Source organism: Poecile atricapillus, chromosome 2, assembly GCF_030490865.1.
Source record: "Poecile atricapillus isolate bPoeAtr1 chromosome 2, bPoeAtr1.hap1, whole genome shotgun sequence".
Taxonomy (NCBI): domain Eukaryota; kingdom Metazoa; phylum Chordata; class Aves; order Passeriformes; family Paridae; genus Poecile; species Poecile atricapillus.
This window is the reverse complement of record NC_081250.1, coordinates 119,655,709-119,671,825: the sequence shown is the minus strand read 5'-3', so window position 1 is coordinate 119,671,825 and position 16,117 is coordinate 119,655,709. Positions and strand designations below refer to the sequence as shown.

General features: G+C 39.6%; 2 protein-coding genes across 8 annotated transcripts in view; one reads left to right on the top strand and one right to left on the bottom strand.

Annotated features, from left to right (window-relative positions):
* ARFGEF1 (ADP ribosylation factor guanine nucleotide exchange factor 1) overlaps window positions 1–11,472 on the top strand; it is an 84,642-nt gene extending 73,170 nt beyond the window's left edge. For both annotated transcript variants that reach the window (XM_058831823.1, XM_058831822.1), the window contains 8 exons: window positions 65–203; window positions 4,420–4,489; window positions 6,098–6,227; window positions 7,006–7,145; window positions 7,522–7,690; window positions 8,189–8,327; window positions 9,193–9,310; window positions 10,044–11,472. In XM_058831823.1, coding sequence (XP_058687806.1) covers window positions 65–203; window positions 4,420–4,489; window positions 6,098–6,227; window positions 7,006–7,145; window positions 7,522–7,690; window positions 8,189–8,327; window positions 9,193–9,310; window positions 10,044–10,208 — 1,070 coding nt within the window. In that variant the 3' untranslated portion in view covers window positions 10,209–11,472. The remainder of the gene's footprint in view (window positions 1–64; window positions 204–4,419; window positions 4,490–6,097; window positions 6,228–7,005; window positions 7,146–7,521; window positions 7,691–8,188; window positions 8,328–9,192; window positions 9,311–10,043) is intronic.
* A 2,702-nt stretch (window positions 11,473–14,174) lies between these two features.
* The window catches only part of CSPP1 (centrosome and spindle pole associated protein 1), a 62,120-nt gene continuing 60,177 nt past the window's right edge, over window positions 14,175–16,117 (bottom strand). For all 6 annotated transcript variants that reach the window (XM_058833100.1, XM_058833102.1, XM_058833097.1 and 3 more), the window contains one exon: window positions 14,175–14,973. In XM_058833100.1, coding sequence (XP_058689083.1) covers window positions 14,759–14,973 — 215 coding nt within the window. In that variant the 3' untranslated portion in view covers window positions 14,175–14,758. The remainder of the gene's footprint in view (window positions 14,974–16,117) is intronic.

The window sequence follows — 16,117 nt, the reverse complement described above, 5'->3', positions numbered from 1 at the left end:
AAACAATGTTAACATTTTACTGTGTTAAGTGTGAATAAACAAATACACTGTTTGTCTCTTACAGACAATGAACAACTGGCACGATCTGGTACAAACTGTTTGGAGAATGTTGTCATCCTTAATGGTGAAAAGTTTACCCTAGAGATCTGGGATAAAACTTGCACTTGCATGCTGGATATTTTCAAAACTACAATCCCTCATGCGTAAGACAACTATTAATATTTATAGTTTGTAAAAGAGTTTACCTAGATTTATCCATTTCAGACTCTTAGATGTCTCATAGGTGGGGTGAATAAAAAGCTGATAAGTGTGGACTAAAGAGAAACAGACTTACTTGTAACAAGATAATAAATTCGGTGTAGGTATTCTTCTGCATTGTTAATGATAAAACTAAAATACTTTATAGGAGATAAGCAAAAAAAAAATCCCCAACAACCCCCCGAATGTAACATGAATCAGTGTTAAGGTTTTGGATTTCTGGAGAAGTACTATCTAATTTTTTTTGTTATTTTCTTTTTTGTAATAGAAGATGCAGGCTGTTTGTAATTACATGTGGAGCTTTTTCCATGAAATACTGAAATACTGCAACAGTCTTACAGATTTAAATCTCTGTGGTTTATGGTTAATTTCCATCATATGTTTATATGAATCTTAATATTTTTGTGAAAATTACCTTGGATGTGTGGTAACTCTTTCTATTCTGTGTGAGGTTCCTTGGAGTAAGACTGTACCATTCCGAGTGCTGTGTTTCATCCAGTTCATATTGTTTGCTTCTGGGACCTACTTTAGGCCTGTAGAAAACTGAAACAAAATGAACCTTCTTCAAGTCAGTCTTTGCTTAATTTTAGAGTTGTATATCAGATAGCACTGTAAGAGAGCTTCATTCATCCATTAAAGGATAAAACCTGTAACTGCCTTACCTTTTTTTTTATGTAAGTAGGTATAAATAAATTCCATCAAAAATAATTATAAAATGAAGATGAAATATTTGCGAGCTAACAAGATACTTCTGCATTTTGGTAACTGCCAAAAATAAATAAAATTGGAACCCAAATCTCTGGGTGTAAAAATCCAGCTGAATTAACCCTGACTTATTATGGCCTGTACTTGGAAAGATTTTGAAATTAATATTCAGTAGCAGAACATTTGCTTTGGTTTCAGCATATGATCAAAACTTAAATTTCAGGGTATTCTTATAGTTGAATATTAGAAACCTTTCTAGGGCAGCATTTTGGATATCTTAATATTTAGATATACTCAAAATATTCCTGTTGGCTTTAGTTATATCTAACTTGAAATATGTGCATTATTCGTTTTGATGTTTTTGATTCTGCTTCTCAAATGGGTTCTTTTTCTTAGGAGAGTATCCAACTCCTTCCTTTAAGTTTCTCTTCACTTCTCTTTTAATCTTTCTATGCCATCTTTTGAGAACTTCATTTTATTATTCTCTCTTAAATTTCTGGGAGGTTCCCAACTTTTGTAGTCTTACTTTGATTTTATGTGAGGGTACTCACCTTTTTCTCTTTCTGAGTTCTAGGAGGATACTTCTTTCTTTCTTTCTTTTGTTGGGATCTCGGTCTTTTTCTGAGAGTCCTGGTTTGGCTGACATTTCATATTTTTATTTCTTAGTCCCTCTATTAGCCTATTTTTTTAATTTTTTTTATTTTTTTTTTTTTTGCAATGGAGCTTTTCCTGCCCTCCCTTCCTTAGTTTTTTATTATTTTCTTTTTGACATTGTATTTTTAATACTAAGCTTGTTATGGTGGCTGCCTCAGTGCTTAGAGAAGGCAAATGATCTTTTTACCTTTGTTTTTCCATGCCTGGAAGTAACACAATTGTTAATATTGAAATGAAGACAGACAAATCACACAGTGGTAGATATGAAAACTTTAGGGGCAAGTGCTTTTTTGCCAGTTTTCTTCAAATAGTCAGAATCTACAAATCTGTGGAGTGTGAAGTATCTTCTGGCAGAAGTTCTTATTACTCTGATCAGGTAGGATTACATTTGTTCTTTTTTAGCATTCGTATGAAACATCTTCCAGGTGTTGTGCAGCTTCTCTAATTTAAGAGCTGCAACATTGGCTGCCTGAGTTCTTAGTTCCAGTATCAGCCTCTGCTGATTCTTGGCAAGTTACTTTTTTGCCAAGAGAGTTGATCGTATTTCCTTGTTTGGAAAATCTGTGGCAATATTTACTCGGCTGGCTACCAATTTCTGCAAGCATCAGTTACTAAAAAACCATGAACCATACTGCTGCCAACCTTGAGGTGTTGATAGGTGAAGGTATTAATACAGCATGACCCAGAATGGCTAAAGTTGGAAAGGGCTCTGGAGCTTTTGGGATCCAGCCCCTGTGCTTAGGCATGGCCACCCAGAGAAGTTTTCCCAGGACTTTCAGATACCTCCAAGGAGGGAAGCTCCACAGCATTTGTGGGCAACCTCTGCCTTGTGTTTGATCACTCTTACAGTGAAAAAGTGTTTCCTAATGCTCATGGGAAATCTCCTGTGTCTGTCCTCAGGTCCTGGCATTGTGCATCACTAGAAAAAGCCTGGCTCTGCTTTGCCCCCACATTTCAGATATTAATAGTATGCTGATGAGATGTCCCAAGCCTTTTCTTCTCCAGGCTGGACAGTCCCTGTTGTCTCAGACTCTCTCATAGGAGAGATGCTCTAGTTCCTTCTTCACCTCCATGGCTTTTTGCTGAACTTTGTCCAGCAGGTCTGTGTCTCGCAAAATGTGGAGCCCAGGACTGGCCACACCATGCTGAGCAGAAGGCCAGGGTTCCCCTTCCCACCTCTCCTCACACAGCCCAGGATAGTGTTTGCTTTCTCTGCAGCAGGGGCACCCTGCTCACTCATGTCCAACCTGGGCAGCCCCCCAGCGCATCCTGGAGCGTGGGCTTGTTCCTCCCCTGGTGAAGAACTTAGTTATTCCCTCATTGAACTGCACAAGGTTACCATCAGCTCATTTCTCCAGCCTGTGGAGGTCCCTCTGGATAGCAGCATGACCCTCTGGTGTATCAGCCACTCCCCCTATTTTTGTGGTATCCAGCTTCCTGAGAGTCCTCTCTGCCCCATCAGCCAGATCATTAAGATGGACAGATTGGATGCAGCACTGATCCCTGGGGTGTACCGCTGGCCTCCAACCAGATTCTGTGCACCTAATCACCATCCTCTTGGCTCGGCTGTTCAGTCAGTTTCCAGTCCACCTCACTGTTTGCTTGTCTAGCTCATTGATTTTTGATTATTTTATTAGTTTCTTTAATTTTTCTTTTAGTTTATTTCTCTTCTGTTTATAATTTTTGTTAATTTAAATTTTCTGAAGCTTCATGAGAGCAAGTCTTGGCTTTCTGGTGCTGAGAAATCCACTGTGAATACCTGCTTGTCATCAAAAAATTCAAGAGTTAGAATTAGTTCCTTGCACAAATTATGATGGTCTGGCCTCTACCAGCTCATTATCCCAATACCTCGATTTATGTCCTTGCAGCTTTCAAGAATTCATTCAGTTCTCTGTTCTACTTTGTTTGTTGCCTTATTACGTGCCTCAAGATTTTGTATTTTCTTATCTCCGATCTGTCTTTTCAGTTATCCAGTGTTCAGTTTTCTGGAGATCAGTGGTATATTCATTTAGGATGCTTAACTTGGTGGAGACTGCTCTCCCTTAGGAAATGCAGACACAAATGTCCAATGTGTTACCTCACACAGACTGAGACTAAAGAGTTTGAGGTCATGACAATGACAAGTAACTTCAATCTTATTTTGCAGCAGTAGATTGTATAGAACAAGAAATGATGGCACAACTTAGGTTATTTAATCCAATTTTCCTCAATTCGTGGCAGGCACAGACAGTGTGTTACAATTACTGTAGAAATTTTCAGTGCTAAGGTTAAAATCCTCAAATACAGCAGTATCCTATAGGAAATCAGCAGGGAAAAGATCAGAAGTATTGTCAGTGATATTTAATACCTCATAACAGCAATGAATCCTGAGTGGAAGTGGTGAATTTTTAATTGGAAATAGAAACTTAATCGTGGAATATACTCCAGACAGTGAATGCAAAACATTTCCAAATATTCATGTGATTTGTTCTGGAGTAGATTAATTCCTTATTCTAGGTCAAGCTTAAGGCAGTGTGGGAGAAGAGGCCCACTAATGGCACTAAAACATTGCCTGAAGACAAATCCTGTATCTGAGAAAAACTAATCCACCTCGATATAGTCCCCTTGTCCATCCAACGTAGTTGCCAGGAATGTTGACATTCAACTAACACAGTACTTACACTTTTAAACATGTCTGAAAGAATAAAGTGCACTTAGAATTGAAATTAATGCAAAAAACCCACACCATGTTGAAGGGACTTCTTAGAGTGTTGGTTCCCATTTATATTTGAAACTTAGTAAATTTGGTTTTGTGTTTTCAAGGCTGCTGACTTGGCGACCTGTCGGTGGGGAGTTCTGCTCTGGCTCTCCCTCTGATGCAAAAGAAAAACTGGTAAGCTGCTGAAATAAAACAGTAATTTAAGATTGCAAGAGCTCAGCTGTCTTGTGATGTAGAATAGGTGAAAAATAAACTTGTTTTGAATACATTTTTCAATTTTGATGTACTTTAATTTTTTTTCCAGCTCAAGTGCTATTCAGTATTTAAAACTGGCAAGGGATTAATTGATAAAGAAGGATGTGTTTGTTAGCAGCAAAGTTGACTATCAGAAATCGGCTGTAGGTAGTTACCTGTGTTTGTTTTGGGTAATCTCCTGTGTCTGGCCAGTTTCTCTAATACTATATTTGGGCTTTGACTTGTTTTGTGGCTTGAGTCATGGTTTTCTTTCATTTTGATGTACTGCCCAGAAGAGAAACTGCTGAAGAGGGAAAGATTGACAGTTGGATTGACTTTTTCTTTTTTTGCCTCCAACTTTTCTCTTGTAATAAGACCTTAAATATTTATTTAAAGTAGAAAATTTGTATAACCATCAGATATCTTAGTGCTGGTAGAATGAACTGATGTGAAGTCTGGATTTGCCTGCAAGTGACAGCCCTGTAACTGCTTTGCTACAGATGAGAATTAGTTTAGCTTTTGGACATTCTCACAAGATTTCTGCATAAAGTTCTTTATAGATTAATGAAGCACTTGATAGAAGTTGCTCAAGGATAATGATCTCAAATGAGCTTTACTAAGAGAGACTGACTTCCTCCATTTATCTTTATGAAGTGTTAACATAATTCAGCTTAAACAGAGAGTAAATGTTTGTGAAGGCCAGTTCTCATAAGGATATTGTAGCTTCATGCTATACCATGACTCATTTATAGTGATTTCATCTAAACATATTGGCTATATTTTTGATCCATTTATGTCAAATACCATACCATGCATAAATGGCAAATAAATGTCTTAGTCTTGAGTAAATTGAAAAATCAAATTGAAATTTGATTTCCCTTTGAAATAGTTTAACATGAATGTTTTTAAAAATTATTTTTGTCTTCAGTGTAAAAAGATACTTTGAATCTAACTTCAGAATTAACAGCACTTCTATAATAAATGATACTAAAGGAAAAATATTTCAGATGTCTCATTTAGTAGGATAGAATTTTTGCAGACTTTGGATATTTTAATCTCATTTTTCTTTAGGTTGCTCAAATATGATGGAGTGTTTTGCTATCTATATAGATATTATACCTATTAAAATATGTATTTTTACCTAGTAGAGATGAAAACCTTGTTTATCTACTGATATGAGAAGCTGAGGTGTTTTTTACAGGAACCTTGCAGCAAAACCCTCCTACTCTTGATCTGGTAAAAGCTGTAGTAACTCTTGGGTGACAGAAGAAATGCTTGGAGGGAACGCAAAAACATATCTGAAAAATGCTACTCATTGCCTTTTCTGTGTACTTAAGTATTTGTTACTTGTTAAATTTTCAATTGTTTCTCAGTAGCTCATCTTTCTGGTACATCTTTCATGAATGCTCATTGCAAATATGACTAAAGTGAATGAAATTGCAGTGTTGAAAAAGCAAATGTCTTGAGCTCTGAAGAGCACAGCACTCTTACCAATTACTAGAAGTTTTCTGTAAGTTAATTACTTACTTTGTTTTTCTTTCTTTTCAGGATACAATCTCCCAGAAGTCAGTAGATATCCACGATTCCATCCAGCCTCGATCTTCAGATGGACGCCCATATCAACCCAGCACGGGGGCCACGGTAGCTGAAGAAACGAGTAAAGCCAGGCCAGCAGCAAGTGCGTGCTCTGCAGTGGTTTGGCATTTGATATCTGCCTGAGTAGTATGTAGTAGATGCTTGATATATTAGTTATAGCTCCAGCTATGACTTCAGAAACACAGTGTGAAGAAATCACATTGTTTAATTTTTTGTCTTCATGTAGTATGACAGAATTCTCTTGGACTCCTGTGGGTCTATGTTTTTGGCCCGTGTTTTAAAAAGCTTAAGAGTTCAACTACAAGCTTCTAGGCTTTTTATCCAAAGCAAAATATTAAAAACATTAGTCTCCTTACAATGCTGTGTGAGATTTCTTTTCTTAGGAGCAGAGATCTTTCGGTGCAAAATGCAACAGAAGCAGTAGCTGAAAAAGAGTTCTGTCTGTGATTTGAAGAGGATGTATCAAACCCTTATTTAAGATCTTTGTGCAGTTATGTGTTGTTGCTTAAAATGCGCATGTGGTACATTAGTACTTGCCAAGCTGCAAACAAGCAATGGTGCCAATGCTGTGCTAAGCCTCCTGCCTGGGAACAGCCTCTGTCTCTTCCTATTGCATTGAAGATCCAAATCACTCATTTTGCTGACTTTCAGGTAACATCGTGCTAGGTTGATCCAGTGTATCACAGACAACTTCAGGAAACATTCCAGTTGGTAACATGGTGATCTGTCTTGGTGTTAGTAATTCCAACAGGTGGATTCCAGGTTTACACATGTGCTTGAAGTTAAACTGTTCTTCAACTTGCCCTCAAAACCACTCTAAAAAGTTCTTTAGTTAACAAGTAATTTTCTTTCCTTTAAAGAATTTCCAGAACAGAAGTTATTTGCTGCTCTTTTGATCAAGTGTGTTGTACAGCTGGAACTCATTCAGACGATCGACAACATTGTGTTCTTCCCAGCAACTAGCAAAAAAGAGGATGCAGAGAATCTAGCAGCAGCACAAGTAAGTGGAACTGATAGGTGTCTCTCTTTTAAATACCTTTTCCTTCAACGGTTTTAAGATAAAATTTCTTGAACTTCGCTTCATTGCTAATTTACAATTTTTACATGGGTTTGAGCATTTCCATTGGGCTGTTGAGATCTTTTACAACCTTGGTTAAATTGCATTTGCTGTGCCAAGGCAGCACTGTGGAGATTAAAACGTATTGTTCAAAGGGATTTATGTAACTGGGATGTGGATACAACCTTGAATACACTGTTAAGTACAAGTACAGATGTAAACAAGGTAGAATTGAGTTATCACAGGAGCTTGCTGAAGACAGATGTGAATTTTTACTTTAAATCTTTTTTTTTTTTCCTTTTTCCTCTTTTTTCAATAGAGAGATGCAGTAGACTTTGATGTCCATGTGGATACACAGGATCAAGGGATGTATCGTTTCCTAACATCACAGCAGCTTTTCAAACTTCTTGATTGTCTGCTGGAATCTCACAGATTTGCTAAAGCATTTAATTCAAACAATGAACAAAGAACTGCTCTCTGGAAAGCAGGTGAGTCAGTCCCCTTGGAGAAATACTTTGTGAAAGTGTGAATTTACCCAGAAATAGGTCAGAAGTACTTGGATGCAAAATGTAAAGTTGAAGCTTTAGCTCTAGAACTGTAGCATTCCTAAAGGGAGGAGATCTAATCTGTGGAGATGCAAATATCTCTCGTTTCCCAAAATTCAAGGTTTCACTGAGGTACAGCTGCTAAGCTGATTCTTGGCTGTAGGTATGAGTCCCATGCTTGAAAGCTGCAGGCACAGCAAACACAGGTTTCACAGCCACTTGGAAGCTGATACTGAAAATGGTGCCAAACACACAGTTACGGCACATATGAATAGTTTAATTCTTAGCAATGCTCCATAGTACTAAATATTATGAGAAATTAATTACTTGAGGTGGTTCTTATGTCTGTGTGCAGAAGATGCTTAGAAGGAGAAGTGGGGGACAGTAAGAAAGAATGTCAGCTGAACCAAAAATCTAAATGGATGCTTGGAATTCCTGTAGGTTTCAAAGGCAAGTCAAAGCCCAACCTGCTGAAGCAGGAGACGAGCAGCCTGGCCTGTGGGCTGCGCATCCTGTTCCGCATGTACATGGACGAGAGCCGCACCAGCGCCTGGGAGGAAGTCCAGCAAAGACTGCTGAAGTAAGGTCCATGGAGCTGAACCTGTTCATGTTATTTCTGATGTTAAAGAAAGGGGGTGGGTTATTTAAAAGGATAGACCTTCTCTGTTTGCAGTAAACTTCCAGAGCTAATGTGTGTGTGGTAGGTCACAGCTAATATTAAGAGTTTTATGTTCTGTGGGGAGTGCTGTGCCTCCAGCTACTGGCACTGTCTCTCCTTTTTATTCTCATTACATGTTTTGCAGGGAGAACAAAGATTTGGTCACTTTCTTTGAATCATTTGGGTAGATGGGGGCTCATTATAGCTCCTCTTTAAAAAGGAAAGCACCTATCACTTAAACCGTTTTTTCTTTCACTAACCTCAGGTATTTTAGGGAACCGGCACTATCTGTTCTCATTTTCAGAAATGGACACTGGGCTTAAGCAGCCTTGTGAGCACACAGAGGCCTTTGGCTATTGATCTGAATGTTTTTTGTTTATAAAGTTTTCAAGAGAGGGCTTTAAACCTCAACAGCAACACTTAAGGCCAAGACTTTAAGGTTCACAGACTAGGAAGCGGAGCTGAAAACTGCCAGGTTACATCAACATGAGAGATTCCTAAAGTCCACATAGCATTTTATCACATACCTCTCAACGAGTACTCAATACAAACAGCATAATCACATTTTGTCAGCTTATTTATTACTGAAATCCTAGGACTTTGGGTTTGAGTTGAACAAAGTCACTGCTTGTGACTTGTTTACCAGGCTTAGAGCAGCTTTCATAAAACAGTGCTGTTGTACACCAGGGCTCTACATTGCCAGAAGTTGCAAAGCCAAAGCTCTTCCTCTGCAGTAGAGTTCAGAAGGAAGAGCGAGTTACTATTTTTTTGTGTCTTTTGTCTCCAGTGTCTGCAGCGAAGCTCTGAGCTATTTCCTCACTCTTACATCAGAAAGTCATCGGGAAGCCTGGACTAACCTTTTACTCTTATTTTTGACTAAAGTCCTGAAGATAAGTGATGAAAGGGTAAGTAACTGTTTGGAATGATGTTTCAGATGATGTGTACAGGTAAGTCATAGTTCCAGACTGGTTTGTCACACACAGTTACAGACTTGACTTTAAAAGCTGCTGCTGCTCTTGTTCTTGTGTTGGGGGAACGTACATTCAAACTGCATTTGACAGATACACTAATAATTCAGTGTGAAGGTGCAGTGAGTGATAAAATAACACATGTCAGAGAAGTTTAAAGATGCTGGAATCCTTTAGAAGTGTATGCTAAATTGTTTTTAACAACCCTCTCCTGCTAAGGAAGACAATTAGTGATGATGTTTTATTCAAAGAATTAACTCTTGTTTCTGCTGCCAGTGCTGCAGGTACATGTACACCTTGACCTTCTCCAAAGTAATTCTGCAGTAAATAAATCCCTGTTTAATTTCCCTCTGTTTCTAAGAAAACTCAGCTGAAATAATTAAGTGAAAAAGGCCAACTGCAAGAAAAAACTTGTAACAGAAAAATACTTCCTCTTGGAGAACAAGCATTAGTAAGGAGCTTTGTGTAGCTGGTGAGCATCTGTCAGAGTACATCACAGCTGTCATAGCCTTTTTCTAGCACTGCTGATTTCAGTTGTAAAGGTATTTCTGCCTGTCACTTCGTGGGTTTCTCGCCCGCATTTGGGAGAGTATGTAATTCTGTATTTTGCAGTGTGCTTTCTGAGGTGTACCGATGTATAATAGTCATTTCTTGTTTGTTTTCTCCTCAGTTCAAGGCCCATGCCTCGTTCTACTACCCTTTGTTGTGTGAAATCATGCAGTTTGACCTTATTCCCGAGCTTCGAGCTGTTTTGCGAAGGTTTTTCCTGCGGATTGGTGTGGTGTTCCAAATATCCCAACCACCAGAACAAGAGTCTGGAATAAGCAAGCATTAGCAGATAGTGACGGTCTGTTTCCAAGTTTATATTCCTCAGCTAAATAAAAGGACCAGGTAGCTGGGCCATTCTGTTGGGATCTCCATATAAATTTCCTTCTCTGGCAACGTGTATCCAAGGGTTAACGGTACAGACACTTAAAACTTAATTAAGGCTTGCAACACTCCAGTCCCTCTCTTTCCTGGCGGATTCTCTCATCGGTTTCTCTTGCCTGGCTCGCGCTGAGCACGGAGCCAGTTTATAGCACAGTCCCCTTGTCAGCACGGGCTGCAGTGTCCTTTACTGTCCTAGACAGCAGTATAGCAACAGATCTTAATGGAGGGTGTGAAAGTAAAATGTACCCAAAGAAACATGTATATGTAAAGGTTTGAGCTTCTGCAAGAAGTACAACTCAGGAGAGCTGTGTTTTGAAGGATAAAATGTTTATAGTGAAAAGAAAATGGAGATTATTGTTCATGGAAAAAACTATTTAGCAACTATGATATTCTAAGATTTTTGCACACTCAGGCTGTCTGAGACATTGGTAATCATCCTTCTGTGAAAATGTACAGAGATGCAGGTCTGTAATATAAACTCTTTAACACTATACAGTTCTTTCCAAATTATTTTATTTCTGTATTACTGATTTGTTGAAAGCCCATAACTCTTCCTTGTTCACCAAATGCACTAGAAGTTTGGGTTTCTTTTTTTGGTTGTGATTTTTTTTTTCCTTTTTTGTTATTTTTTGTTTTGTTTTGTTTCATTGTAGCCCAGAAGTTATTGTTGCCGACTTTTGTCAAGAACAGCGGTAGAAATTTCACGACTGACATAACTACCTGTAATATACTTGTTTTAGGGCTTTTAAATATAACGAGCCATTGAAATGATGATCCTTCAAGGACTGGAACTTGAATCACTGCAAACAAGTCTAGGTTGTGTCTGCTGTCAGATGTTTTTTGTTTGATGTAGATTTCACTCTTATGTACAGAATTTAATGTTGGATATATTCAAGTAACAAATCTGGCATGGTTTGGGGATGGTTAAATTTATTGGAAATGTATTCATACTGTGAATTGTGCTCTGATGGTTAACAGACAAGATTGTCAAGCATTCTGTATTACAATGGATGTAGAAATTTTTTTCAGATGGACAAAATGTATATGGTACAGATATGTAAAGTTTTCTATGTAAAAAAAATTCTGTACAACTTTCTGTACAAATATTTGGTTCTCATCTGGCATATTCTAATCAGGTTATAGGTCAATAAAGTTTTTGAACTCTTTCATCAGTGCAATCAAAACCAGTCTAATCCACAGATACTTGTTTTACAGTTTGCTTTGCCTCTCATGCTTTTGTTTCAAAGGAGCAAACCCCAGACCCTGGGAGCAGGAAGCTGGGTGCCCTCTGGTTGACTGGGATGCCGCTTCTCACTGTTAGACACAAATATAGTGGGAAAATGAGTGGTAAATTTTAAAAAAGGTGGGCATGTCTGGAGGAGAATAAAAATGTTACATGAACTGGTCAGATGTGTAGTGCTGCACAGATAGAAGCTCAAGTACTGCACTTTGCTCTCTGGGGATTAAAATACAAACACCGAACAGCTGATGGAGAAGGAGGCAAGGCAAGGGCTGGGATTGCAGTTCTGCTGAGCCTTGTCAGCATCTTTGATTTTATAAGTAAAAGTGGAATTGGAGTGTTCTCCAGTGTGTTCCCACAAAACTCCTGACTGGCACAGAAGAGCAGTGTCAAGACCAAGGCGTGTGAGGGAGCCTCCTCTCTTTTCAGGGGGATGAATCTGACACAGACATTCACAGCGGGCTTCAGAAATAAGTGTAAGCAGTTCAATGAAATAGCTATTGGAAAAGCCAGAAAAGGGAAATAAAATGCTATGACCTGTGATTCAGAGTTTGCTTACAAAGTTAACTGGGGTGGAGCAAAACCAAATAGCAATTACCAGAGTCAGATGGGGGAGAATTGAGGTTATTTGAATTAATTGTAGCCTTTTCTCTTGGGCTTTTTCTATATTTTACTTGTTCAGTTTGTTGTGCTATGTTTAAATCTTAAAGTGCCATGCTGGGCCAGACATGAGGTCTTTCTTTGTTTGACAGTGATCAGTAATAATTTTTAGAGTGAGTGTAATGTGTCCCATCCCTATTCATTGTCATACTCTCCCCATGGCTTTAGCAAACTGTTCTGAGACCATTACCAGGGTGTTCCTGACACTGCTGCCCTGAGCACTGTTTAAACAGCGACTGTTCCTTGTGCCAAATTGCTTTCTGATCATCTGTGTTCAAGATGTACAGTGAGTACAATGAATTACCTAAAAACTTGGGCAGTTGGGGTTGTGTGGCTCTTTCTGGTTTACTTTTCATTGTTTTGTTGTGTACTCCCCTTTAGCAAAGACATTTTTCTTTTACAGCTTGGTCTTCTCATGCCTTATTTTAATCGCCTATGTGGAAAAGGCCCAATAGCTGTTTAATATTGGTTCATTGGGAGCTGAACTTTGGTGTCATCGTAGTGACTCTCCTACCTCTCTTTAGTTCTTGCAATGTCAGAACAGCACCAGGTGTACTCTGGGCATCATGTTCAACTTGCTGTTCTCTTAACACTCGTATTTATGATAATTATCAAAGATCTGGGGTCAGGGTCAGGCAAGAAATAGGCTCTGGTTTAGTCATCTCAGTTATCTATCAGGGCTGAGACTGCAGATACATTTATTTTGCAGGTGAAGCTGTCATGATCAAAAGTTACGGGGGCAGAAGGGCCCTCCCTGCCGGAAGCTGAACTTCAGAGAGGCAGAGAAAGCTGAAGATCCGGAAAGGGAAGATGCAAAGGACTCAAGAGTGTCCCAAGCAGCATTCTGAGTGCCCAAGGGAGGGTAGCTGCAGGGAAGAGTGGAATTCATGGTGCTAAGGGCTGCTGAGCAGTGAGGTTAAAGTAATTTCTGTGGTTTCAGGCCACAGCACAGATGAAAGTAATACAAAGAGGGGTTGTGTCACATCCTGGCCTTGAACTGGAGGAAAGGAATGCCAACTTCTGATGGTCTGTGGTATTTACAAAACTTACTGCAGTGACATCAGGGTGGCGTTTTAGGGGAACACTTCATGCTTCTCTCAGGGGAAAAACTCCAATTAAAATTTAGGGAATAAAAAAAATAATTAAACTGTAGGCAATTGGATGAGGAAGAAGAAAAATTCTGCATCTAGGCTGGGGATGGTACAGTGAATGTGTCTCAAAGTTCAGCTTGTGAGGCAACTGGGGAGAACCATCAGGGCAGGTGACAGAGGTGGGCTTTGCCATGAGAGGATGGTAAGTGTATTAATATAAAGCATTTTCACAAAGTTATTTCCCTGTCTCTGGGAAGTCCAGACTGACGTAGCCATGCAGCCTGAGGTACCTGCTCCAGCCCAGGTCAGGGATTATACCCCTGCTTGAGTGGCCACCACTGTCATACCCTCACCAATGAACCTTCTCACTGTTGAGCCGGAAATACAGGGTAAGAATTACCCTGATTTGTCAGATTCTCTCTGGGAAAGAATGTGCTAAGCCCATGAAGAAGCTCAGCACCACACAGGTTTGAAGTACATCTGTCAGCAAACATTGCCAGCTGTCAGCAGGGGACAGATAGGTTTACAAAAGCTTGATGGTGGCACTGTAGTAAAAACAAAAGACCTTTGTAAAAAGTTCTTGTTTTCATAGGTCTTTTTTCCCCCCTGTTGATCAGGTTTAGGCCTCTGGGGGGGAATTTTCTAACCAAGAGTAAAGTTGCAGGATTACCCTTGCTTCACCTTGGTTGTGTAGTTCACTGAACTAAAATCTTGCTCCATATCATTCTTGCTAAAGCTCTGTGGTCTTAACAGTTTTTCCACGTGTTTTAATTTCTTTGGAGATAGCTTTAATACTCCAGTTTGTTCATGAGTAAATGAAACCTGAAGCAAATCATAAAGAAAACTGAAGTCAGCTTTCACAGTTTTTATAACAAAAAATAATTTTAGTAACAAAATACTTTATTAAACTCTTCAATCAGAAACATAAATATATTCAACAATATCTGTATTTTCAGCACATGACAAGTTCAGGAATGTAAGACACGCTTCTGATAGGAAAAAAATGACTATGAAAGTGTTAGCTGTGCTTTCATGCAGGACAGCATTTTTTCTGTCTGTGAAAACCAAGTGTCCTTCAAGTTACTCACTCTTTGGGTAAAAACCTAATGCCCTTGTGCTGTGGGGCTGTCCTAATGCCAGCAAGTTTTGAAGTTTGACTATAAAGCTAAAAAATATCTCTGATTTAATATCAAATTCACACACACCACACTCTGTTTCTGAGGCTGAAACTTAGGTTGTATAAAAAGTGCAAAAGCTGCCAAGCTATTCCTCCATTTCCCATGTCATGGAACAGAAATCATCCCTGCGCTACACCTCGGTTCCACTGCAGTGTCTGATCCTTTATTATTGCTGTTTCCAATTCCACACAGAGCTCCACACAGTACACAGGAGAGAACTCTCCCTGCAGGATTCCCTGGCAGGCGCAGCGGTGCGGGCGCTTCGGCTGCGGCTCACCGGGCGCAGTCAGCCGTGCGCGGTGGAGAGGCCCTGCCAGCCCAGCGGCAGCGCCTTCTCCGGGGACAGCTTTGCTGAGCCTGGCTGCTCCGCCAGCAGCCGCCGGAGCGTGGCCGACGTTCCCGGTCGCAGCCAGGGCTCTGTCGCCACCGTGTCAGTGGAGCTGGCGTGGGACTGAGAGCGCTTCAGAAGGTCGTCCACGTCCCCTAAGGAAATGTCATCACCTGAGAGAGGAGGAGAGCAACACGCGTGTTAGGGGGGACAGAACAACAAACACCGCGCAGGCTTGGCTGCAGTCAGTGCATCAATAATGCTTTTAAATGACATTTCCACTTGGCACACGTTTGCTGATGTTCTGGGGAACTGGGCCTGAACAGATCCCCACCAGCGGCTCACCAAGGGGTAAGGGTACAGGCAGAGGTGGGTGGACTCAACAGAGAGTTTTTGCTCTCCAAAAAGCTTCTATTTAGGGCGAAGTCAAATCTGTCAGTGCACATATGCATAAAAATGCATGTGAAAGTAAGGCCATTCAATTACAGTGGCCTGATTGAACCTTGTATAGCCAGTCCCCTGCTGAAGAATGTTCAACTTGGTTTAACTTGCAAATGCAAGTGAGCCTGTGCATCACAGCTCAGCACAGCTCGAAACCTCAGTGCAATGTCATGCTGAAACTGGCTAAGTTGGGATCTTCCAGTTACAAAACAAACCCCACCAAAGGAAAAGCAGAACTGCCTTGCCTTTGAACTTGGAGCCGTGATCACTCTGGACTCTACTATTATTTGTTTCAATTCTGTCAGCAATCATACATACACCTAATACTTTAAACAAATAGTGTAGATCATGGAACAACATAAAATTTTACTTTATATAAAGGGATATGAATGTATAAATTTCTCTGTGCTGTTCAATTTTTTAGCCTCACAACATTTAAATTTTACATAGATGAAAAAATTGTGCAAACCCCAGCTATCTATAATGACTAAAAATTGAAATGTTTTCCTCTTAAAACTGAGTCACATCAATGAGGATGTTCTGGTTTCTTGGTGTTTTATGGTGGGCAGTAAAATGTTTAGACTCTGAATTAGGAAAAAAAATTTACAGAAACATTCTAATTCAAGCAAAAAAAACTGTATATTCCTTAGTGACAATATAATTTACCTAAGCAATTAATAAGTGTCATGTAATTTAAGTATTTGGATGATTTTTACAAATCATAGGGTTTTATTCTGCAAAAATTATCACTTTTTAGAAATGAGACTTTAAATCAAAGCTTCTCTGAAGATTCTCATTAAAAACTGAAAGTTGATGGTCTAAGCATGGGTGTGAGAGCCCAAGGCCTGGAGAAGCAGCAGGCAGGTGTGCAGGGGT